General features: G+C 36.3%; 2 protein-coding genes across 11 annotated transcripts in view; both read left to right on the top strand.

Moving 5' to 3' along the window:
- Nucleotides 1-25,478, top strand: part of ablim3 (actin binding LIM protein family, member 3) — a 62,803-nt gene extending 37,325 nt beyond the window's left edge. Inside the window, exons 6-22 of one of the 7 annotated variants that reach the window (XR_013823601.1) lie at nucleotides 372-465; nucleotides 3,798-3,885; nucleotides 5,995-6,053; nucleotides 6,157-6,228; nucleotides 8,380-8,535; nucleotides 9,256-9,285; nucleotides 10,560-10,689; nucleotides 11,763-11,861; nucleotides 12,202-12,252; nucleotides 15,908-16,027; nucleotides 17,298-17,368; nucleotides 18,143-18,296; nucleotides 22,070-22,099; nucleotides 22,561-22,616; nucleotides 22,801-22,865; nucleotides 23,528-23,608; nucleotides 23,943-25,477. Coding sequence is in view for 1 of the 7 variants with exons in the window: in XM_079893557.1 (XP_079749683.1) it covers nucleotides 372-465; nucleotides 3,798-3,885; nucleotides 5,995-6,053; nucleotides 6,157-6,228; nucleotides 8,380-8,535; nucleotides 9,256-9,285; nucleotides 10,560-10,689; nucleotides 11,763-11,861; nucleotides 12,202-12,252; nucleotides 15,890-16,027; nucleotides 17,298-17,368; nucleotides 18,143-18,296; nucleotides 22,070-22,099; nucleotides 22,561-22,616; nucleotides 22,801-22,861; nucleotides 22,948-22,973 (1,315 nt within the window). In the remaining 6 variants the exon portion in view is untranslated. Of the gene's footprint in view, nucleotides 1-371; nucleotides 466-3,797; nucleotides 3,886-5,994; nucleotides 6,054-6,156; nucleotides 6,229-8,379; nucleotides 8,536-9,255; nucleotides 9,286-10,559; nucleotides 10,690-11,762; nucleotides 11,862-12,201; nucleotides 12,253-15,889; nucleotides 16,028-17,297; nucleotides 17,369-18,142; nucleotides 18,297-22,069; nucleotides 22,100-22,560; nucleotides 22,617-22,800; nucleotides 22,866-22,947; nucleotides 22,998-23,527; nucleotides 23,609-23,942 lie in introns of those variants that run through there. The other 6 variants (XR_013823602.1, XR_013823599.1, XR_013823600.1 and 3 more) reach the window with 6 other exon arrangements.
- A 132-nt stretch (nucleotides 25,479-25,610) lies between these two features.
- afap1l1a (actin filament associated protein 1-like 1a) overlaps nucleotides 25,611-26,330 on the top strand; it is a 29,937-nt gene continuing 29,217 nt past the window's right edge. For all 4 annotated transcript variants that reach the window (XM_079892833.1, XM_079892834.1, XM_079892831.1 and 1 more), the window contains exon 1: nucleotides 25,611-25,753. In XM_079892833.1, the coding sequence (XP_079748959.1) occupies nucleotides 25,735-25,753 (19 nt within the window). In that variant the 5' untranslated portion in view covers nucleotides 25,611-25,734. The remainder of the gene's footprint in view (nucleotides 25,754-26,330) is intronic.

Raw genomic sequence — 26,330 nt, 5'->3', positions numbered from 1 at the left:
TTAAAATATATTGAAATTTAAAACAGTTATTAACAGTATTTCTCAATATTACTGTTTTTGCTGTATTTTTGATCAAATAAATGCAGCCTTGGTGAGCATAAGAGACTTCTTTCAAAAATCTTACCAACCCCAAACTTTTGAAAAGTAATGTGGATGTATATATACATACTTGATTTACTGATAAGCAGCTGCTCCTGTTAGGGACTTCTGTGTCACTCCGATTTTGAGGTGCTCAAGAAAGATTTATAGCGTTAATAAAAAAGTCTAAAAGTTCATAGTTTTCTGGTTTTGTAAAACCTACACACCTGTGTTTTATTTTTGGTAACAGTGTAATAATGTGTTCATTCATGTGAGTCTTATTTTGCATGCAGAGATGGCATTCCTTACTGTGAGTCAGACTACCATGCCCAGTTTGGGATAAAGTGTGAAACATGCAACAGATACATCAGTGGACGTGTGCTGGAGGTGAGTCTACATCCTGCCTACTTACATCCAGCCATTAGACCAGTGTCCAACAGACCCCCCCAACCTACTGTAGACATTACACTGCCATTCAAAAGTCTGGGGTTAATCATTTTATTCAACAAGTGACAGAATAGACATTTATAATGCTACAAAAGATTTCTATTTCAAATAAATTCTGTTTTTTTTTAAACTTTCTATTCCTCAAAGTATCCTGAGAAAAGGCTGCTGAAAATTCAGCTTTACCATCACAGGAATAAATGATATATTGCAATATATTAAAATAGAAAATGGTTATTTTAAATTGTAATAATATTTAACAATATTGCTGTGTCTACTGTACTTAAATCAATGCAGCCTTGATTAGCATAAAAGACCTCTCTCTAAAACATAAAAAAAAATGTATTAGAAATGTCATGAAAGTTTCATTCATGGCCACACACACCTGTAATACCTTTGTGGAAACCCTGTAGAAAACACTGGACCTGAGCAATTGACTCATTATACACACATAAAGTAGTTCTTTGTGATGAGCGACTCGTCTTTGACTGTTTTTGACTCAGAACTCTGCTGAATAGAAAGCGATTGTGTTTGTTATACCTGAACTGAACATGAAATGATCCATCAAGTGGGCCAGGCAAGAAGCCTCCATTATAAAAAGATCAAGGGCTAAATATGAGGAGATGAGTAAAGAAGCCCAGACAGACAGGGAATAAAACCACTATTTGAAGCACTCTTCCCTTAGACATACATAGTTTTTCTCTCAAAACACTTTCAACGTTTATGGTAAACAGATGGCAAAGAATACACCTTGGAGAGACGAGTAGAGGAGAAGGCTTTGAGAGAATAAAAAAGCGAGGCAAGCATCACTCTTATTGTTTCTGATATTTATAGCTTCCTCCTAAAAGTTATGCCCCTTCTATAGTAGTTTATCGTTTGAGCTATGGACTTGATGCTATGATCAAACCTACAGTTTCTCCCTGCAGATGAGAACATGGCGTAGTCCAACACCCTAGCAACCACTCACAACACCTTAGCAACCTCATAGACTCTTTAGCAACATGGTTGAAACCAAATTCTGCTACTTCTGAGCAAGTTTTTAGATAGATAGATAGATAGACAGACAGACAGATTTTACCACTACTGTTTCATTGGGTAGTTACTGTGAGAATGAATGATGGAGCTAATGAAGTGCCAGTTTACCTCCCCGGTGGCTCGTCCTTCAGAGGAATGGCCTAATATTCTGGCCTTTGATGCTTCATAAGCAAGAATGATCCTTTTGGCAGGTACCCCTGGCACCCTATCTTTTGTTGATTTGCTATTTTCTGTGACACTTCTGAACAGGGTCGTAGAGTCATGGAGTTGGAGAGGGAGACAGAGAGCGTGAGAGAGAGACTATGAGTAATGTGACTGTCACAGGGGAAGAGAAACATGATGAGGTAGTTTACATACAAATAAGAAAGGAGATAATTTGCCAGCTGAGAGTTCCAAAGCTGATGAAGCTTAATGCTAATACACACACATTTGAAAAGAATTTGTGTGAGTTTGTACTCACACAAACTAACTCATTCCTGTCGCTCTGTTTTCTCTGATCCCAGTCAGAGTGGCTGGTGTGAAGTGCTCCGTTTTCCAGGGAGAGCTCAAGTCAGGTTATTTATAGCTAGTGGGACACTGGCTGATTTATCTTTATCTGCCTGTTTGATTTGCACTCATTCCCCCTGGGAGACACCTAGTGATACCACATGCCTCTGAGCACTTAGAAACTGACAGCTTGCTGATTCCTGGAGCAATGGCAGCATACACTATGTCTCTAACTCATAAACTGGCCTTCTCTTGCCACCTGCTCTGTGCCTCCTCTCCAATACACCCCTTTTTTTCTCTGGACTTCCCAATGAGACAGCATATTTGCAATATTTGTCTATAAATAGCAACTGTCATACTAGCTACTAGCAACTGTCATACTAGCCTAAAGACTACCTGCATTTTAGATGCATTATGTGCAATTTTTCTGTTTTGGTTCTTCTAATGTAAATAGTTCCAAATGAAGCCACAGACTAATTACTGTGTCTCTGAGCAACACACAGTAGTTCCTGAAAGAATCAGTGTTTTTGAACAAATCATTCGAGTTTACTAATTTGACTCATTCATAAAGACCTTTTTTCATACATTTCTGAATGAATCTGAATAATTTAACAAATCGATTGAGAGAATTAATTAAATGACTTACTCATAAAGAGTCACATGTTTTGTTCCTGAAGGAATCAGCGTTTTAAATTAATCTTTTGATTGACTTATTCAGTTACTCATTCATAAAGACAGTCACATATTTCATTACTAAATTAATTAGGTTTGCATGAATTGCAATTGATTAAATTATTAAATGAACAAATTGTTTTATCTGATTGCTTTAGCTGAACAAACTGTGAAGCTGATTCAGTGACTCATTCATAAAGACACTCACATGTTTCATTTCTGAATCATTTCCAATTAATCAGTTTTGAACAAATCAGTGACTCGTTCATAAAGACAGTTACATGTGTTGTTCCTGAATGAATCATTGTTTTGAACAAATCTGATTAAATTAATCACTCTGAAAGACTCTCACTTGTCGCCACCTACTGCCATAACAATGTAAATACAAACTTTACATACATTCTTTGAACTGTTATATCAGCACTGTTAGAACGCTGCTCGACCAATCAGATTCAGGGACTGGAACTTACTCTTATATAATTATAATCATAATACATAAATATTTATATTTGATGTACAGTCAAAACTAACTTTGTTGCATTATTTTCCTGTTATTGCTGTACAGCTGCTTTGAAACAACCTGTATTGTAAAAAGCTATATAAATAAAGGTGACTTGACTTGACTTTGGGGACATTATCTTGATCTCATTTTGTCCCCTTTTCTCAACTAACTCTAAAAAAAAAAAAAAAAAATGTGTTCATTATCTGCAGTTCCATCAACAAACACTCCTTGTTTTAAATGTCCCAGAGGAACAGTTCTCTCAATTACTGACTTTCGGCACTGAAGGATCTCTGTAAGCTTTAAAAGTGTGTATGGCGAGCAAGAGAGTCATTAAACGTCTGTGGAGCTTAAATGAGTCTTGAACAGTATTAAAACAGCAATAAAGGAGGAGTGCTCTGTTGCTTAATATGGTATAGTAATAGTAAATGCATTTAAAAATCACTGTTGAGACAAGCATGTGTTTACAGTGTTTATTGTGCTCACGATAATGGGTTCCATAGGTGGAGCTTGTATGTGCTTGTACGTGTTGTTTTAAAATCCTCTATCCTCTGACATTGTGTCCCTTTCTTTCTCTGTCCAGGCTGGTGGGAAGCACTACCACCCCACTTGTGCTCGCTGTGCCCGGTGTCAGATGATGTTTACAGAAGGAGAGGAGATGTATCTCACAGGTGAGGAGAGGTTACAAAGGCCAACAGCTGGCACTTTCCATGAATAGGGTGCAAAACGGGGCTTGAAACTCTTCCAAATAAGGACTTTTTTTTTATTTAACAAATGGTCAGTGAAAGTTGCTTAACTTTCAGAAAATGCTGATTGTCAACCACAGGTGGTCAAACTAAATATTGTATAACATTTTCTATGAACTTTGCAGTTCATATGAAAATGCAGTTGCCAAAATGTTGAAACAAAATTTTCTTGATCTTTAAATAAACATCTTTAATATTAAATAAAGACGAAATCAACATTTAAAAGATAAACCTTATGAAATGAGATAACATCAACAAGGAATGTGATTACGTGTATAACTGCAATGTAGAAAGTGTCCAAATAATGGCACTTCTTAGGAGAGTGTCTCTGTCTGAAATTAGTATTACGTTTTTGGGGAAATTGGGCATGTGCCTTCCATAAAATGTATGCAATAACATAAGGAATCTCAAATGTCTCTTGTGCTTGTGGGATTTGAATTGGTGAGAAAGATCTTCCAGACAACTCAACACAGAAAGTGAAAAGCTGGCATTCATTGACATAACAGTAAAGTAAGAGAATACAGCTATGACATTAATGTGAGTTTAGGACAATTTTTTTATACTTTTTACTCCAGACCTTGGCAATTGTTGTGACTGTCATTGCGAGAGACTTCATCTAAAACACTACAGGAAACGTATATGAGGTTAAAAGGTTTTAAAAAAAAGTAAAGTAAGATACTTGAACAAAATTCTTAAATTGCACTTCATTTAATTGTGTTTTTGTTTTGGAAAACCAATTGAGATATTAATAATATCTCATTTGAGATCTGTCTTTCCTGTGGGTTAGTCCTAGTTCATCCTTGTGACAGAACAAATGAGGACTTTTCTAATGAAAGAGCTCTTTTAGAATATCACATGACAATCTGTCATATTTAGCTGCATTTCCAGAACATCATGAACTGTATGCAAGATTCATGTGGGAGATAAGGCTGTATTGGGAAGACCTTAATAAAGAAATTGATGTTATTCCTAAAGAGTCACAGAGGCTCATCTAGATCTTTCTTAATGCCCTATTCAGTAGATTTCCCTGTCGATTTCGCTCATATGACTTCTAGTGCCAGTGTCTGGTGGACATTAGAATGCGCCGCAGGTCTTTCTACACAGTTTGTCTGTTCTGTTTCACATTAAGCGCTGAAATGTGTAAGAGTGTTATAGGCTAGCGAACACACCTCGAGGTAAATGTATTTAAAAGTCAGCAGATCCAGGCATCAGCGCATTACTATATCATGCAAAAAGAGAGAGATATGAGGTGAGTGAAAACTGGAGAGAATGAGCTAGACAGAGACAGAGCATCGGATTAAAAAACCCATCAATCTGAAATTGAAATGCCACATTTGAATGAATGCACTATGGCTTTCTCCTGTGATTACATTAAATGTATTTGCCTTAGCTTGAGTTATCCATCTGCTTCCAAATCTCAGACTCACCTGTGAGGTCAGGAGTGATGGGATTGGCTGACAGGCCTTAGGCAGTCCAAACTATAGAAAACTCAGATTAAAAATTTCATAGTGCATATACATTAAAGACATTTTCTTCAGGGAGGACATGGTGTCTGTGCCTACTCAAAAAAAAAAAAAAAAAAAAAAAAAAAATATATATATATATATATATTGATATATTTTAAATGTTGGCTGCATTTATTTGGTCAAAAATACAAAGCTGAATTTCATCATTTTATTATTATCTATGTCAGGGTTTCAGGGTTATTTGGTTAATAAAAAGTTCAAAAGAGCAGAATTTATTTGAAGTAGAAATCTTTTTCTACAATGTAAAGTCTTTACTGTCACTTTTGATTAATTTATTGCATCCCTCCTGAATAAATGTATTAATTTTTTTTTTTAAATCTTACTGAACCCAAACTTTTGAACTAGTGTACATGCAACTGAAATCCACATGGTTAAATCTTCTAAAATCTTCTTTTTATTTCTCAAATTAAGTCATTTTAAGGTGTCTTGAATGAGCATATGGCTGGATTAGAAATTTTCTGTACCCTAGCTAGCGTTCTCTTCTTATTTGTTTGGCTCTGTGTCTCAGGTTCAGAAGTGTGGCATCCTGTGTGTAAACAGTCATCTCGAGCAGAGAGGAAACTGAGAGTGAGTTTTCCCCCTTCTTTTTAACAAATACAGACTGAATATTAAAATACCTTCAGATCTTACTCTAAAGCTCTGCTGATTTCTTCCTTTTTTTATTGTACAGCTCAGGCGCACATCAGAAACCTCCATCTCTCCTCCAGGCTCCAGCATTAGTTCACCCAGCAGAGTCATCTGTGTAAGTATCCAATCACTGTCCAGCTCATCTAAATGTCAACTAAATGATGGTGGTAGAGTGGTAGATGAATAATACAAAAAATGAATATTTGGTTTTAAAATTGTGATAAGTTAGTGAATATTTTGTCATAATGTGTACATGTTAATGTACAAGTTAAAGGTACAGTTCAGTTCACCCAAAAATGTAATTCTGTCATCATTCACTCACCCTTCATGTCGATCCAAATCAGTATGAGTGCATTTTCTTCTGTGGAAATTTTGCAAAATGTAGTTGGTCATTTAATGAGGTTTCTTTCAAGCTTCAAATAGAATGCAAAAACACAGTCATTAAAACCGTGACCTATATTCCAAATCTTCTGAAGCCGTACAATAGCTTTGAATGAGAAACAGATCGAAATTGATTATATAAGTTATGACAGAACATCCGTTTTTGAGTGAACTACTGCATTCTCTTAATGTTACACTGATGTTTGACATACACTACCATTCAAAAGTTTGGAGTCAGTAAGATATACAGGTATTATTATTTTTTTAAGAAATGAATACTTTTATTCAGCAAACATTAAATTACTAAAAAGTGACCGTAAAGACATTTGTAATGTTACAAATAATTCTATTTCAGCTGTCCTTTTGAACTTTCTATTCAATCCTGGGAAAAAAAAGATCATGGTTTCCACAAAAATATTAAGCAGCACATCTGTTTTTTAACATTGATAATATTGAGAAATGTTTATTGAACATCAAATCAGCATATTATAATGATTTCTGAAGGATCATGTGACACTGAAGACTGGAGTAATGATGCTAAAAATGTAGCTTTGGCATCATCACAGGAATAAATTACATTTTAAAATATATTCCCATAGAAAAGATTTATTTTAAATTGTAAATAATATTTCACAATATTACTATTTTTCTATTTTTTATCAGTAAATGTAGCCTACATGAGCTTAAGAGACGTCTTTGAAAAAATAACATTTAAAAAGTCTTACCATACCCAAATGATTGAACGGTCGTGTAAAGTGCCATGAAGATTCCTGTGGTTGCTCAACCAGTAGATCATGGCACTTGGAACACAAAAGTTATAGGTTTAATTTCCAGAGAATGCATGTACTTATAAAATGTATAACTTGAATGTACTAAAGGTTGCTTTGGATAAAACTAAAGCATCCGTCAAATGCACAAATGTAAGTATTATTGGCCACCCCAAGATGGATGACTCTAGTGCTTGAGTTTATTGGCTTGTTCATAATGTGTTTGCGTGCATTCTGCAGTGGTGTGGTCATTAACGTCACACGTGGAAGTGAAGGCTGGCCTGAGTGTGTAACCTTTGTTCTGTGTGTGATTGATGTATGCGTAATGCAATGTAAGCATATGTGCTGTCAAGCCCTGCAGGTCCATGTTCTGCTTAAGGTCAAACGTGAGACTGAATGTATGAGATAGAAAACCTTAAAACACTATCTGGAATTGGAGGTAAATTAAGTAAGCTTCATTCCAAATTGATAGTTCTCCCAAATATGAAAATGTGTCATCATTTACTCAACCTCATGTTGTTCCAAACCTGAATGACTTTCTTTATTCTACTGAATACAGAATAAAATGTTTCCAATTTCAACTGTTTTGTCCAAACACCTTTGGACCCCATTGATTTTCATTGTATGTAGAATAAAAAAAACAACATGAGGGTAAATAAGTACAGTACTGTATGTATTTTTTACCAGAAGGACCAGTTGTGACGTTTCAAAATAACAAGAAGTCAATAAAAACATCTATACATGGATGAATTGTTCACAGTAACATCTATAACATGCATTTAGACAATAGATAGGGTACATTTTCATTTCATGTCGACATTTCTACTTGCTCAAAAAACACCTTAGAGACAATAAAATAATAAGAATAAGCATCATATCATTTTTGTAGCATTTACAGTATGTGCTATATTACAGTTTCAGTCATGAGCTCAGTTGTATCCTAACAACACTTGCTTTAAAGTGGTTTTGTAAATGTGCAAACTGTGCCGCAGGCTCATTCCCACACTTAATTGAGTTGTTGATGTTGTCGTCGCCTGTCATGATTGCTGTTTTTTGCAGGCCTGCTCATTGCGTTTGACGTGTGAGTGTGTGTATCTGTCCTTTGTCCCTCTCCTTAGGCAAAAATGGAGAACGAGATCCTTGATTACAAAGACTTGGCAGCGCTGCCTAAGGTTAAAGCCATTTATGAAGTGCAGAGGCCAGACTTCTGGTCCTATGAGCCCAGTCACAGATACTGCTCCGATGACAGGCTAGAGCGTCTCAGCTATGGGGAGGTACTGCCCTACAGGACCACTAGAGCCACTCTGAGTCTACTTTTAGCATGTCTCCCCCTGTCGCCGGGTCTACTGGCCTGGTCCTAGTTGAGCTTAGCATAGCTTTGCTTTGAGTTTTTCAGCTATGTCATATCCGTTGGCTGGCTGTATGCTTTTGTTTGCTTTAACTATGTTTGTGCATTCTCCCACTATTAATAGTGAATATGAGTGCTTTTGGTTGAGCCTTCTTGCTTTAGTTTGCTTTTTGGAAAGCTCTCTGAAAAATTCTAGCGATCTATGTGGTTGCTTAAAGGGATAGTTCATCCAAAAATGACAGTTCTATCATTTAATAACCCTCATGTTGTTCCAAACCTGTATGATGTTTAACATAATGTCAATTGTCAATGCTGTTCTTTCCTCTACATTGAAGTGGATGGTGACCACGGGTTACCTAATAAATTTGTTTCTGGTCAATAGAAAGTTTGGTAAGACATGAGCAAATGATGACAGGATCTTCATTTCTGGGTGAACTATCCATTCAATTCTTGCTTGCTGAGTAGAAAATGTTGAGTTCTACAGGAAATACAAAGTAGGTTGTTCGGACCACAGTGACTCCTTCACCTCCGTCCTCTTACTCTTCTCACTTCCCTCACGCATCAGATGTCATGGAGAAAGAGACCAAAGGTTTATCTTTGATTTACTGTTATTCTGACTCTCCCCCTTCTTTTTTTGTCTTCACAGTCTTTGGGCACACTCTCCCCTTATTCTCAGGTAGAAGTTTTTTACTCAAATTTACTGTTCAAATTTTATATATACTGTATATATATTTTTTTTTTTATAAATTTGGGCTGTCAATCAATTAAAAATGTAATTAAATTAATTGCATACAGGCATACAGCTTATGAAAATTTTCAAAATTTTCTGAGATTTTGAATTTGGTGTTTTCATAAGCTGTAAGCCATAATCATCAAAATTATAACAAATAAAGGCTTGAAATATCTCACTTTGCATGTAATGAGTCTATATAATATGTTAGTTTCACCTTTAAAGTTGAATTACTGAAATAAATGAACTTTTGCACGTTATTCTAATTTTTTAGAGTTTCACCTGTATATCAGTATATGCTGAGAAAAGCCCTCAGATGAAAAGAATTTGGATGTTTTTCCAGCAGACGTGTAAATCATTTAATAGACATTTCAAAAAGTGTCTGAAAATCATTATACAGTGGCAGGAATAAGTTTGTGAACCCTTTGAAAATATCTGGATTTCTGCATTGATTACTCATAAATTGTGTTATTTAATTGAATTGAATTATAGGCAAACACAGAATAACCCAAAATCTGAACATATTTATTGAATACCTTTAGTGATCATTCACAGTGCAGGGTGGTGACAGTAAGTGAACCCTTTAATTTAGTAACTTGTAGAATCTCCTTTAGCAGAAAACCCTTCATAAAAATGTTATATTTTCAGGATGCCTGCTCCTAGGGGGAGAGTAGCAACAGTCCAGAACGTAGCCTTTTCTAGCTTTGTGCATCTCTGTAATGCATTTTAAAATAAAGCTTTTGGGATCAAGGCATAGTACACTAACCAATCTTTCTTGAGAAAAACAGATTTGTTAGTAACCAAGCTCTGTATGTCTTTATTTAAAGGGCAGGGCACCTGTAAAGGTACAACTTTCCGTGTGTTATTAGTTTTGTCAGATTGTGTTTGTCTATAATTGTGACTTAGATTAAGATCAGACCACATTTTATGAATTATCAAAGTAGAAATCAAGGTATTTTTGAAGGGTTCACATACTTATTCTTGATACTTTCCATATCGTTGAACATAAGCTGATCACTGACCCTCAGTCAACAGCAATATGTTTTGCAACCAAATTATTAATCTGTCTGGTGTAGATTTAGCACATAATTGTGTTAAGTGTGTTAAATTGACAGTCCTACTGAAAGTATGAAAGTTGATTGGAATTTTGGTCATTGAGCAAATGAAAATGAGTGGTTCTCACAATCAGAGTTATGAATAATGACAGTTTATGTGATTAGGACATGTATGACGGTATGGACATGAGGCTGAGAAGATCCTCCAGTCCAGGGTACATAGACTCCCCCACCTACAGCAGGCAGGGCATGTCTCCCATCATGCCCCGCTCTCCACAGCACTACTACAGATACGGTGAGTTCCTTCTACCAAGCTCATAGCAGTACAGAAAATACACTTTCATTCCTGTCAACAAGCTTCCAGCTTCATCAGAAAGACTATGCAAGTTGACCAACATTTCTTGCTGATAAACAACATGGATAGTGGACCAGCACAGCTTGAACCAGCATACTGGTCTAAGCTGGTGTTTTCAGCAGGAATGGCTTGAGAACTATACTGAATATGCAGTATATTGAAAAATATACTATATATATCTTGCTTTGCCTTCTATATACTTAAAAGTGTGGCTTGCAGCTACATAGCAAGGACATAGCTGAGTGACTGATAGTGATTTAGTGGGTATTGATTTTAAAGTCAACATGAAATAATATTGAGAAGTGAAATGGGATATTTAGTGACAAAAGGAGGAAGGACCAGTGTTATTTTAATATTATTTATATATTGTTATAGTATTCATTAATGTTTTGAATTGGGTTTATTTTTTCACTTTTCATTGTTTTTTTATTTCTATTTCTATTTTTTTTTTTATTCAGTTTTAGTCATTTTAGTTCTTTAACTTATTTCTGCTAGTTGCCAATGCAACATTTAAAAAATTTTGTTAATATTAACAGCATTGGAAATGTGGGGAAGACAGGATTTTATCCAACTGAAAATGATTGCATCTTCAAGTTGTTGAAATAATGGAGGGGGCAACAAGATAGCTTGGTGATGTCACCCCAAAAGGTATTTAATTAGATTTTTTTTTTTTTAATTATGAAGACGTAATGCATCATACAGCAAGCACAATAAGAGATTTTTATTTCATGTTGACTTTAACAAAAAACTAAGCTAGCCAATATAAAGTTTTTTGCGGGGGACATTTTTGACCGTTATTAGGGGGCGTGTCCCACCATTCCACCTACATCCTATGCACCCGTCTGTCTGGCACAGTATGTCTTTTTCTCTGTTTTGAAATGCATACTGTCCCTGCCTGGCTAATCTTGGATCATTGATCTGATGATTGAGTGTGTGTGTGTGGTTAGGGCGCACAGGAAGTGTGCACTCATGCTCTGGTTCTGTTACTGTCATTGGCTTGGGGCTTGCTGCAGGCACTGAGAGTGGCAGAAGTTCACCCTATTACAGTCAGCTAGATGCCCGGTCCAGCACTCCCACCACAATCCAAGCTCCCAAGCATTTCCATGTGCCAGGTAGGCCAGGCCTCAACATTCACCTCATTGGCTGCTATCATCACTTTCATATTCATCCAGCAGTTATATTTGAATATAAATTAAAATCTCATTAATGGATCAAAGTTTCTGTAACTTTTTGAATCTGTCTATACTATACATCTATAGTATGGCTACTCCATTTTTGTACCTTTTTTGTGATCTCCTCAACCATTCCACTCTCCTTCACCTTACCCTAAAGGTCCCAGGAAGCGTGAAGAGGAAGTACAAAAAAACATTTCCTGCCTCGTTTACTTTGCTGTCTTCTGCCTGTCACTTACTTCTCCTCCATTTTATTTCTAATCTCTTCCTTTCTTCTCAGCCACAGGGGATCCCAACATCTACAGGAAGCCTCCCATCTATAAGAGACATGGTATAGTGTGCTCGGCCTGCCCCGGCCTGTTTTCCCTCATGCTTAGTCCTGAGGCAGTGTGGGCTCATGGGAAAGATGTGTCTGATTAGTGTTAGTGTCCTCCATAGCTCTCCTCCAGCAAACTCTTCAATCCAAAAGCCTTTAATAAAAGTAGTTTGCAAATGTGGAAGAAAAAGCACTCATATAGGATGTGGCGGGCACAAATAAGTATATGCCATGGCACATGTTTTAGAAGTTGCATAATACAGTTGCAAGAAAAGGTATGTGAACAATTTGGATTAAACTAGGTTTGTGAATAAATTGGTCATTGAAATTGTTCTGATTTGTATCTAAATCATAACAATAGATGAATGCAGTCTGCTTAAACAAATAATCAAATAATAGTCTTCATTGAATCAGAGCAAGATGGAAAAAGTATGTGAGCACTTATATATAAAAAGCTGCAGCAATAATATCCGTCAAATGTTTTCTATAATTGCAGATCAGACCTGCACAACGATCATGAGAAATGTTGTCTGTTTATTTAAGCGGACTGTGTTTCTCTTCTGTTGTGACTTATTTGTGGATCAGATCAAATTTTATGAGCAATATACAGATATCCATGTAACTCAAAAGGATTCACAGACTTTTTTTCCCCTGCAACTGTATGTCAGGTGGAACGAGATAAGAAGTTGTCTCCTTTGCTCAAGTATTAGCGTGCATCCCGCTTTCTGTTGCTTGCATGCCAGAAGAATGTAGAATTGACACGAGCGCATCCTTCCTTCCACATGGGGGGGTGATGAAAAAAGGATGAGGCTTGCTGAGGCATGATTAAAGCTTGCCATGTCCCTCCTCTGCTTTAGATCAACTGGGAAGTGGCCGCATTAGATGCCACAGAGAAGCCCCACTGAATGCTAAGTTGAGCTCAACCCTGTTGAGAAACCGCTGTTAGGAAAGCAAACCCGTTTAAGCATGAAATGAGCAAGTATAAACGTCTAAACATTACCTACTCTACTAATTCTAACTCTACAGAGTTCAGGTGGCAGCCATATTGTTTCTCTTACAGTTGACAGCACATTGAATGTTGTAGGGACTTGGCAGTCTAATTGACTAGACCTGATAGACTACATCTGGTGCCAAATCCTTTAAAAGTTGGTTGTTTATGTGTATATCTCTGTTTGTTAATTCATAAATTTACAATCTCACACCATTTTGTCAAGCATATTGGTTAGTATCTCCTCAAAATGCCATGAACTCAAACCCCTTTAACTAAACAATAGTAATAGTACATCTTTCCCTTTACTGCATGTCTCTGTGTGTGTATGTGTATGTGTAGGCTATATTATGTATGTATGTGCATTACAGGCTTGTGCAATTTTCCAAATGATTAATTATGATTCTTATTTATGATTAATCTTATTAAAAAAAAAAAAAAATGGTATACCTAAACCAATTATCATGGATAATACAGTGATCAACTTTAAGGATTTTATCTGGGCTCAACAGTTTAGGTAGAGGTGATGTTTATATAATCCAAAGAAATATTTATATCAAGTCAAATAGCAAAATTACGAAGGTTAATAATAATAAATATAATATTCATAATAAATTAAACAGGTTTTATGTAGGAAAAATTAAAAGAACAATTTCCACACGGCTAGCTTGAAACAATCTTATATTAAGTCATGTAATAAATCCAGGCCCAGATGGAATCTGTTGACTTTTTAAAAATTTTATATTCAGAATTTTAAGAGGAATCTGTAAAATGACTTGTAAAAATGAATGCAAAATTGTGTGAATGATGGTTGTTCCAATCCTGCAGAAATTTTCTATGCAGTTCTGACCTTTTTTGGAGGGGTAAAATCTGTGAAATTTGTGGAATAAATTTAAGCATGGGAAATTATGTTAAATCGAGCGGTGCGCACTAGACATTATTCCTGACAGCATCAAATTAGCTAAAAGGTTTAAAAGACAAACACACAAGGGCCAGGGGATGTATAGAACTTTATGAATGATGCCGTTCGAGTACTTCAAAGCTTCTGGCACAGATTCTGTGTAGGCCTGCCAATTATCACAATATACAACCACAGAGATCTAGAGTGCGTAAGGGAGATGAATTTGTTTCAGAGCTTTGCACAGAGCTGCACTAATCCTGTAGATGTATTTACTGGCCAGCTCAGATACTTGCACAGTCTATAAAGTGTTCTCTAAGAAAGGTCAGAACCATCTCTGACAGCTTGTTGGCTCAGTTTACATATGTGTGTTAAGTGTGTATTTGTGTTTATCCTTGTATCACAAGCCTGTAACGAACACTTTACAAGGAATAATTTGCTACCCATTTGGTGGATCTGCATCTGTAAGTGTTTTGTTGTTGTAGATGTCTAGCTGTGTTTGAGCAGAAGAGAGGCGTACTGTTGTCATGCAGATCATTTGCGTCTCTGCCATATGGGTATCAAACTTAAAATCTCACTGAAGACTCTTTTGGATGCAAATATTTCCTCCCTTATTCTTTTTTTCCCCTTGTTTTTTTTTCTTTTTCTTTCCTTTACCACCTTAAATACGATTCCCTCCACCTCTACTTTCCTCGTTCACCATCCACTCTGTAAGTATTCTCTCCCTGTGCACATCTGTCTGTCTGCGTTTTTGGTTATGTGTTTGTTCGATCTCTAGTTGCATTTCGTCTTTTCCATTCAGGATTGTTAATATTGTGCGAGGCCTGTGCTTCTGTATTTGTGTTGAATCTTCTTGTGTGTGTTTTATATGGATGGGAGTTCAGTGCAGTTTCTGACTGGTTTTGCTTTAGATGTATAAGGCAATATATCGATATCTGTAGTTTTTGATAATACAAGACATGAGTAGTTTTAGAGTGTTTTTTGTGTGCTTATTCAACATCTCATTTATCTGAATTCAGATGCGCTTTACATTGAGTGTTGTGGATTGTGTTTCCTTCAGAGCTGTTATATGTGAACGTTGTAGTTTTCTTTCTTTCTTTCTTTCTTTCTTTCTTTCTTTCTTTCTTTCTTTCTTTCTTTCTTTCTTTCTTTCTTTCTTTCTGAGCCCCCTTAACACCTAGCATTAACATGTTTCATATACCTAGATATTTTTATGTGAATTGCATTCCACTCCATTAAATCTGTACTGTGATTAGACAGAGATCAAATATACTATAATATAATATCCTGCACAAAATGGAAAATGTTCCTGAATTTTTAAAACATTGAGGGATAATTCAAAATGCAATATTACGTTTTTGTGACAAACAATGACACGCAATATAGTATTTATTTAGCTATTTTTGGACGGAAAATAAGGTATCTGGTCTACTGTGTTTGCCTATTAGAATCATTTCACTAGTAAAGGATGGATTAGAAGTGAAGAAAATAGGTTTAACTAAAAAAAGTTTTAAATTTCCACATGAAAATATGCATTTCATGAGATTCCAAATGCAGTTCAGTGATTAATTAATTATTGGTCATTAAATTAAGTGATCAGATTGCAGGACCTGACAAAAGTAGGTAATTTTTTCTTTATGTGGATTGTGTGATCACTGAAAATGCATACTAATGTTAGGTTTAAAGGGGGCCTGATTGTACTGCTATGTACTGTTATATATCACAGGCTTTTCCAAAGTTGTGATCCTGACATACTCTCCCCACAGACAATCAATGCAATCCAGCAACTAAGAGCAAGACCAGTGAAGACATTCTCCAATCCTCCAAGTTCTCATCAGCCTACTCGCCTGAACACTACCAGCACTCAGAGTCTGATTACTACCATTACACCAGCTCTCCTAAATGTAAGTGACAAATATATTCATAACGTTCAGTTCACTGGCATCACAGCGCTTTCCTATCGCCAGCCACAATCACGCTAAATGTTTCCACATACAGGGATGTCAGAAAAGATCCTATAGTCCCTGATAGCACATTGTAGAGAATGAATGTTAAATATATTTTGGTAACACTATAATAGGTATCCTAAACTACTACAGTATGTACTTACATTAAAACAAATTGGTACAGTGTACTTTTTGTGTTCATGTTGTATTGGAAGACACTTGTGCTGCTAATGAGGTGGGATACAGGGAAGGCTCGGACAGATTTGGTGGTATGGTTAGGTTTAAGGGTGGGTTAAGGGGTAAAGGAAGGCTCAAAGATGTAATTACAGCTGTAATTACATGCTGGTATTTTTAATTTATAAGTACAATGTAAAACATGTATGTGCACAACTACATAGTAGTTTAAGACACTTAATATAAAGTGGGACATCCTTTTTTAGGATGTCTTAAAAATTGCACAGTTTATGAAACTAGACTCTGAAGAACATCTAAACAAATACAACAAAATATTTTTTTTATTTCAGTTGTTTTATACAAAGAGCAATTTAAAAAAAGGCATAAACCACATTTGAAGGAGAAACATTTGTTACCATTTATTGATCTTTGCCAAGATTTGGCCCCTCACATAGTACAAATAAAATGTACTGTATACTGTTCATTAACTACAAAATAATACAGAAGCAGTCATAGAATGTGTGAGATATTATAATATGCTTAAAGTTATTAATATTAACCAGGAAAATATGCACTTTTTTACTTTTGTTGTGTCTTTTGCTTTTGCGAGTTCTTTAACATTTATTTTTGCACAAATTACATTACGCTATCAGTACACTTTGGGACAATATAAAACACTTAAGGGCTGTGTTATTATTAGCTGTGTTATATCCCAATCATGAATATATGAATTTTCAATGTTTTTGACCAAAGGATCACATGTGGCTTAATTATTCTCTTTATTCTTCTTTTTTTTTTTTGTGTTGGAATCCTATACTAAATTTGAGCCAAAAATGATTTGCAGATTAGAAGGATGCAAGGTTAAAGTTTTATGAATTGCATATATATATTATAATTATATATATATATTGCATATATGATTGCATATTTATTTGATAGCATATTTTTGCTATCAGTCTATAATATGCTGTGTGACTCCCTTTAGATGCTTAAACTATTCAGTTGTATGCTTCATCTTAATTTACTCTTGCTTTCTCAATCTTTACCTCCTCAGCTTTACGTGCTCCTCGTAGAAGGTACTCATCAGGTGGAGAAGAGGATGGCTGGAGTCACGGCCTTCAAAGAGTAAGCCACCAAAGCACTCTGTCTCTTTATTTTCACAGTATTATTCTCTGCACTCTAACTAGTAATTAAAGCTTCCGCTCTTATTTAGATAAACCTCACCTAGTTTTGATTATCAGCAGTCAGCCAAATTACAGCCCATCTGTCTGCTCAGAGATTAATTTAAAGGTGCAGTTAGCGATTTCTGAGAATCACTGTTGAACATTTAAATGAACGCCTAAAACAATTTTGTGAATATTTGCTACTCAAAAAATATTGTTTATGTACACTGTCCTAGCTGTGTAAATAGGAGAAAAATGAAGTGGATCGGGCTGATTCACGGGGCACCAAAACACTTTTGTAGCCAATCAGCAATAGGGGGCGATTACGCTCATGATGGGGGAGGAGAGAGAGTGAGCAAGCAGGACATTTGTAGAAAGACTGTAGAAACAGAGATGGCTGAGATATTACCACTGAGGAAAAGGTCAGAGGAATATAATTGGAAGAAGAAGGGTTACGATCAGGCAAGAACTAGGACCCGCATTCATTTTGGATAAGCTTTCCAACACTGGAAAGACCAAAGTATGCTGTTGTTTGCTGAATCACAGCTGATTCATCCATACTGTGTTGCATAGCTTGTTTGCGATTTTCAAGTGTTTCTCGAAAATCGCTTACTGCACCTTTAACCATTTTTGAAATGCAGCCAATAAGCATCTGATCTCTTACTATCACAGGATGTTCACTCATTATTTCTTTTGTTTCTGTCTTCCTCTTTCTCTCTCTCTGTGTGTCTCTCAGATTCAGGGTGGTATCGGAAGGATGATCCTGAAGGAGGAGATGAAAGCCCGCTCCGGTTCCTATGACAACGACCCCTGGGGCAGCGCACGGAACTCCCGCAGTGGGAGCAGGGAGATGTTGCACAGCATGGGCCACAACAACACAGTTAACGGCTGTAAGTGCTCCACTAGAGCTGATGTACAAACCACAGATTATAGAGATGTGTGTTCAGAGGGGGTTGTAGTAGTGTCATCAGAAACAGAGCGTAGCTTGAGTGTGGCATATTGGTCGTTATATTTGATCCTTCAAAACCAAACCTACCGTTTGTGTATGTTTAAGATAACCTTTTCCCTTCCCACATTCTGCTCTGGGGAAAATGCATGACAGCAACAGGTGCGGTGTGCTTTTGACTGTATGCAGTATGGGAGTTGCTCTGCTTGCCTTCAGTATGGCTGTCATTATTTAGCATAGTGGTCAGTGAAGTCGTGGCACTGAGCCATCTAATTAAAGCAGCGGAGCTCTGGAACGCTTTACAGTGAAGGCAGGCTTGAGTCGACAGTGACAGCCAGTGTATGCTGATACAGGACTGTGATGCTGGGAGGGGGAATTCTGAGGGTTTTCAGGAATAGTTGCAGACACAGCAAAAAAAAAAAAAACTATTACAACACTACAGCCGATGCAGTGTCATGCACCTTTTCTTGTTCTTTCTTAGTCTCACTGTGACCTTTCTATACCTGACACGCTGTTTTAGGGCTGTCAATGTTATGCGATTCATTTAAAATCCTTTACGCGTTAATATAATTTAGCACAAATAAATGACTGAAGCGCATGAAATTGCGCCATTAACATCATTTACGTCACGCAGTTAGATGATCTAGAAGTCGCTGATTATATCAGAGATTGCAGAGAGAAAAGAGACTTTTCAGTGAATTATTCATTCCAGTGTGTTTTGATTTAAAAACACCAGCTCTGTCATATTCTGTGATTGTTTCTGAAGAGTGTGAGCCCTTACGCATCACACTGTGTGAAAAACAGACTGAACAACACTTCAAAACATTACACCGCTGTATAACCAGAGGATACGCAAACTACGTTTCTAGGCTGGATAAAGCAAACCAGCGTTTAGCTAGTAGTTTCTAGCTAGTACAGCTTTAGTCCGTTATATTGATGTGCAAACAAAACATATACGTGCGCTCTTGATGCACTGATCGCATATTCATTGTATTTAGGCACAGACACATTTCAGTACATTCATATTTAGGATAATGTTTTGATTTGTCATGTGTATGTTGCTGTGTTTTGTAAATCTGAATGGATCCAAGTACTGTAGTAGGTATATGCAGTCAGGTCAAGGGTTTTGGTCTGTTCGGTATATCAACTTGACTTGTCTAAAATGCAAACAAGCTGTTTGCTGTGAATTCTGAAATTGTTTTCTCTGTATTGTTTTGGTTTTTTTTTCTCATGGGTGCTTTGGTGTGCATACATTTTATTAATTATATGGACTCCTTATATCATTTAGTTATTTTTGGGGGCCCTTTTGTAGTCTCCAGGTGTCCTTTTTTTTTTTTTTGAAAGACACCTAAATTTACCACCTAAATTTACCCTGCAGAAAATGCAGTTCTGAGAGAATCACCTTAGAATCTGATGATTTACAGTACTTGATAAAATTAGTGAAGTTCACGACGTAATTTCGGGAGGAGTGAACCCATCTAATCTTTCAATTATCTGCCGGAGCATATACGCAGATCTCTCACCTTGCTCTGGCATCAGCTGTTTTGGCATCCCTCCACCTCCCCAACTCCACCAACATAATTTAGGCTTCTTGCTACTATACTCATCATCCAAGCATTAGCAGTCCCTCTGGGGGGTGTATCTAAGCTCCAATTGAAGCTGCTTCCTCGAGCCCCCTCCACTGTGGACTGCAAGCCAAATACGCTTAACCTTATTAGCTTAAAGATTATAAGGGCAAAGGAACTCATGACAATAAGATAATGTATTGAATGAGATAAATGGTGTATGCTTAATTTCAGGATAAGAGTGCTTTAAAAATGTTCATCTATTATAGTAATATATATAGTAATTGCAAATGAGATATACACAAAGTTGCTGAAACTAGGAATGCAATATATATGGTTATTGCCCAATATTAGAGATTTTAAATGTATTGGTAATAGTCAATATTGAATTTAAATCAGCATATATTGGATATTTATTTGCACATGCAAATAATTGATACTCTCCTCAAAACTGTTTATATTTAATTCTATGTCTTTTTAGCAAGGTTTTGTACAGCACAGTGGTCAACTACTGTTGTTTTTATTGTGCTTTATTAATACATTTTTATTTGATTCGATTTGACATGCTGATTTTGCTTATTTTTACATTTATCTAATACTGCTTAAAGTTAATCTTAATGAACAACAATAATTTAATAGCTTTGTTAAATGTAATCTGTTGCAAATGTCAAAATGAATATTCATTTTTAAATTCATTTCCTAAATTCACTTGTGGCATTTATTTATTTTTGCATTTTATTGTGAATTTATTTAGACAAAATATTAATGTCAGTGCATCTCTAGCTAAAATTAAATTGACATTATTTACAAACATGATTTTACACAATATTTACTTGCATCATAGTGAAATATTCGCTTAATAATTGTTCTTTGCATTGCAACCAACCTTTCACTCCTGCTCTTTTCTATCTTTCCTATTCCTCTTTCTTCATCCCTCCTGATGTGCATGTGAGCAGGCAGCTCTCCTTAATTCTATTTCTGTGTATCTCATGGGGAAGTGCACAAAGCATCTGGAATTTTCCCTTCATCCCCTCCCTCTCTTTAGTTCCCTGTTTTCCTCCTCTTTCCATACATGGATCTGGCTCTGCTATTCCTGCTTTGCCCTCCCCCATATCCATCGCTACTCTTCACAATGCCTGGTGCAGCCCGTGCTGGTGTTCCATGTCTTTTATTCATGAATAGAAATGGGTGGCATTTAATGTGCAGAACATGAAATAAATCCAGGGAAAGTTTGGGAGTGACATTGTAGATCCAATTTATACATCTGAGATAATAGACTGGATTTCAGATAGTGACGTCATGGAAGGTTAAGACAAACAGATAATGAACACCTAATGCTGCTGAATCTGATGATAAAACTCTCCCTCGCAAGACAGATTGTGTGTAAGACTTTGCAGAGATAAGTAAAACACGGACAGAAAGTTGAAAGTGGATGTTTATTATATATATTTTTTTGTACCATGCATGAACTGATCATAAGTATAGCTTGAATGCGATGTTAGTCACTCCGGATAAAAGAAAGCTTAACAAACTCAAACTTTAGTAATGTACATATCTTCATCAGTAATTTGAAGACGCTGTATTTTTCTTTCAGTTGCTGTATATTTCAGCCTCATGCTTTTTGATTTTTGTCCGGTTTCTTAGCGAGAGAAGAATACACATTTTTCATCATCATTTCCTGCTGTCTCCTTTTCTCTCTTTTTACCTTTTCTTTTCACTGCCATGGCTTTTTTCCTTTCACTTCAGGCTCATTGAACACTTTGATGTGCAGTGTTTCTGTGTGGCTGGTGAGCAGCTTGCTCTCCGCTCTATTTGTTGACAGTTTTGATACTTTTCCAATGGCTCTTTCAGTGTTCCCAAATCTCAAGGGACTCGGAGATAGAAGTCTGACCTTATGGCAGACATAAGGAGCTCAGTTTCAGTCTAAACACAACACAAAATATACCAATAACTGCATATTTAGCTCATTCTACACTATAATGTACATGTCAGATAGTTTAAGGGGAGATGTTTCTTACAGTGTACTGCTATTGTGTTGTATGCTGTATGGCTTTATTCGACCCAAATTAGTGATTTGCACTTAATATTAACAGAGAATTGATTATCAAAATACTAAAGAGATTATGATGTTTTTTTCCCCTCTTTTCTTCAGCTCCTCGAACAAACTTTGCAGTGGAGAATGGTGAGTAACTCTTGAGGTCTTTCAGTATCTTTAAAAATTAAAGCATGTCCTGCTTTTGGATTTAACAAAGTCAGGGATTAGTATTGGATGAGAAAATTAAAAGTTGTGGTGTTTAGTTTTATTATATAGGCTACACAAGATTATGGAAGCTAAATGTCCAAACGTTGGGTGCTCAAATCTTATTGGCAAGATTTATTATTCTCATAATTTTCTGGCTAGGCTTTTAACCCCAGGAGGAATGTCTCTGTAGTTAATTTGCTTTGTATAAAAGTGTCTGCAGAAAATAACCGACAAATATTTGCAACACAGATTTTAGCCTGGTTACTAGCGCCCTCTACTGTGCACTATTGGACAAGGCAGTCAAAATTGAACAGACTTAATCTCATATGCTGAGGTTGTTTTACACATTCACGTTTATTTATTTATTTATTTTTATTTATTATTATTATTATTATTTGAAGACTACATAGCCAAGTCAGCCTCTTTGCCAGGATATGGCAGGAATGGATTGCAAAGGGTAAGTTACCATTTTTGTAACTATAACAAATGCCTTTACTTGAATCTTTTGTTCGTTGCTTGTTTATTTTTTAACATTATATTTATAATAATGTTCAGTAACTGAATGGACAGAGCAGCAAAAAGCAGTTGGGTTGGAGATGTCAACTAAATCCTTAGCCACTATTTGTTTGTTTGTTTTCCAGCCACAAAGTGCAGACTACTACCAGTATGACAGTGGCAGTGAAGTCGACTGGGGAATCAGAGGTAAGTAAAGGAGCTTTTTTTAATGATGATCCTTTTACAGAAATTAGTTCTGACTTTAAAAATTTTTTTTTTTCTTTTCCCAACAGAATACAAGGTAAGAATAATGGTTTAACATTACTAGAGGATTAAAGAGGGCCCGGAGAGACACTAAAAGGCACCTCTGAAACATTAGCCCACTGTCAACTCCAGAGGAAAGCCAGTCTAATGAACCCTCGTGGGTCAAAGGAACGTCCTGCTGGTCAAAGTATGTGGAAACTGGAGGATGGAGAAATTAGTGCTTCCAGGTCATAAGGCCACTGTATAATTCCCCAGCTGGCTCTGAGTGACTCAGAGACTGCAGGGGCCATGGAGAGGGCAGGGGTTTGTCTGACCCTGTTGCTCTTGGTTGGTCAGGAACTATATTGTTCTGCTTGGTGCCGCTTCCTGTCTCAATTTCAGCTACTGTGCCAGAGGCTCTGTGATTTCCTTTCACTGTTGTAAGCGAGAGGAAAAGGAGGTCCACCAATGCAGTTAGCTCCGAGAACAATGCTTAGCTTTCCATTATCAAATCTATAGATTATCTTAGAAAATTAGGAAGTTTATTTGTATATAAATGCATATGAGTTTAAATTTTTATGCTGTATTTTAAAGTTTATTATAAAAATGCATCGCTAATTTTCGCTACAGGTCTACCCATACGAAGCACTTATTGTGACCACTAGGGGGCGTAACAGGGTGCCAAAGGATGTGGACCGGGCCAGATTGGAGGTAAACTAAAAGAAATTGTTTGTAATAACAATATATAATCATTAGAATATATTAATATTATATTAAATTATAAATATACATATTTCATGAATACACTAATGTTGAAAAGTTTGGGTTCAGTAAGAAATTAAGGATGCATTAAATTAATCAAAAGTCACAATAAAGGCTTTTATAATGCTACAAAAGGTTTCTATTTTAAATAAATTGTTCATTTAAAGAATCAAAGAAGTGTGTGTGTGTGTGTAAAAGTTTAACAATATTTAATGATTGCTTACAAAATTGTAATACATGGACGACTAGATACAGTGAGTGATAAGTTTCCTTTTCATTTTAGCGGCATCTTTCCCCTGAGGAGTTCTATCAAGTGTTTGGGATGACGATGGTAGAGTTTGACCGCCTGGCACTGTGGAAGAGGAATGAGATGAAGAAACAAGCCCGGCTGTTCTAGCGTTCTTGCCCCACACACACACACACACACACACACACACACACACACATAGAGAGACCTGAATACCTGTTCCAGTCTAACTAAACAAACACATCCTGTGTCTCAGACATACAGTCATGTCTGGACTGTACCTACAAATTGTGCAACTGTCCATTGTGACAGAGGCATATAAATGATCAGAAAGACTAGAATACCTGACAAAGAAAGAAAAAAATAAACAGAATGGTGTTAACATTTTGGATTTTACTCGAGCGTAAAGTGGTATTTTGTTTCTGAATGACAAGGAATCAGGAATTATTAGGAATTAGAATTTTGCCTTATGTTCTCTATTAATTTATGCACCAGCAAAGTGAGTGAACAGAATGTAAATATGATCAATACAACTATAATGAAAGAGGATGATTCGTCTGACATCATCCATTAAGTACATCATTAAGTAATATTTAATTTTAAAGGTTATAACATAATATTTTTCAGTTCTTTTATTTCACTGTTATACTGCATAAGCTTAGGTGGGCTGAAATAAGCGATGAGTTGCTTGACAATGAATACCAAAGTCTGACTGTTATTTGTGAAGTTAGCAGATGAAATTGAGCACGACGGTGCTGTACTTTGTTCAGGTCATTTCCAAGGGGTAACGAATACTGAATGTACACCTCTCTCACAAGAAGACTTTAGGATTATTTGACTAATTATGATGAAACATACATTGTATATTGTGATGGTAGATATAAATATGGCTTGTGTTTGATTCAGATGATAAAGACAAAACATAGTAGGAAAGAATTTTGGTGCAATGTTTTTCTCTTCTTTTTTTCAGATGTTTTGCTCTTAAAAAAAAAGAGAGATCTGTTGTTTAGGTTAGGGCAGTTTACTTTCATTACTCCTGTTAGGATGGATCAGGAAATGCTGTGATACCTTAAGTGGGTTTATTATATTTTTGAATCATATCAGGGCAAATACGTCACCTGATTTGGTAATAAAATGAATGCAGGGGGAGTAAACATGGATTGTAAGGCCAATGACAGGGATAACATGTTCTCACTCACGTATCGTTTGATGGAAATACACATTACCACACCATTGAAGCAAGTGACAAATAACAAACTGTAACCTTGATTAGGACCTAACAGTAACCATGGGGTCTTTAATGCCAAGGGATACTGACAGTAGTTTTGTACCTCACTGACAAGCAGGTGAAACCATCATGTTTTCTGCCTTTGTGTGTAGTGTTTACAGCCTGTTTGCCCAATAGATTGTTATGAAGTGTTCTATTAATTTCAAAGGAAGAGAGCTAAAGTATTACCATATTTTTGATTCTCTTTTTTAATCATTACTGCTACCTTGCTAACTTTATTTATCTGTCAGTTTCAACAGACTGTGTACATCTTATAATGCAATAAAAGTTTGTTTTCTTGTGTAAAACTGCTGTATTTTGTGATGGGTGACACTGGAATCAGTAGTAAAGTGGGCAGTCTGTCTGTCATCAAACCCGGTCTGAGGCAGCACTAGGACCCAGCAGGATAATGGAGGGAAGTTGTTCTCTGTAACTTCATTGAGAATCTTTTCAATGCAGTTAGTGAGTGTGTCACTTAAGTAGCCTTCATAACATCGATGGGTGCACGGACTGAAATGTGCGTTTCCAACACGTCAAGGGGTTCTGTTTGATTCTTCTGATATGGAAATAAACAGCAAACGTGAGTAAAATTACTGTTAAAAATAAATAGTTTGTTTACCTAAACCCAACCCATTGACGCTAGATAGTTTAAACTATTTGTATTAGATTTACTTCTACTTTGTCATCTCATGCATGGACGCGACTGCCCCTGTTGTTGCACACATACCATTTATCAATGTTCTGAGAGCGCAAATATAACATAACATTGTTTAACATTTGTTATTGAAGGTGCACTGCATAAACCGCGTCCCTGTTTCCATGTTAGCGGTGTTTGACTCGTGAACGAATCGTTCTTTTGAGTCGGATCTTTTTTATGAATCAACACTAAAGGCGAATTGAACTGGGCGAGAACTGAATCGCTCAGAGCAGTTGTCGAGTCAGTAATTCACTCACTTACTGATTAACATAGGCTACCCCTTCATTCGGATATGTACAATTCATGATAGTCGGGGATCTAAAAATAAAAGTATTTTTAGTGAACCGAGAATTTTACTTATAGTGCGAAAAATAAGTGAGGCTATTTTAATAGCCGAAAACGAGTCGAAAGAAAAAATGACTAGCATCCTACTTGATTGATATTTTTAGAGTTGGGTTGA

The sequence above is a fragment of the Squalius cephalus genome (genome assembly GCF_949319135.1).
Source record: "Squalius cephalus genome assembly, chromosome: 14".
Taxonomy (NCBI): domain Eukaryota; kingdom Metazoa; phylum Chordata; class Actinopteri; order Cypriniformes; family Leuciscidae; genus Squalius; species Squalius cephalus.
This window is presented reverse-complemented; position numbering and strand designations above follow the sequence as displayed.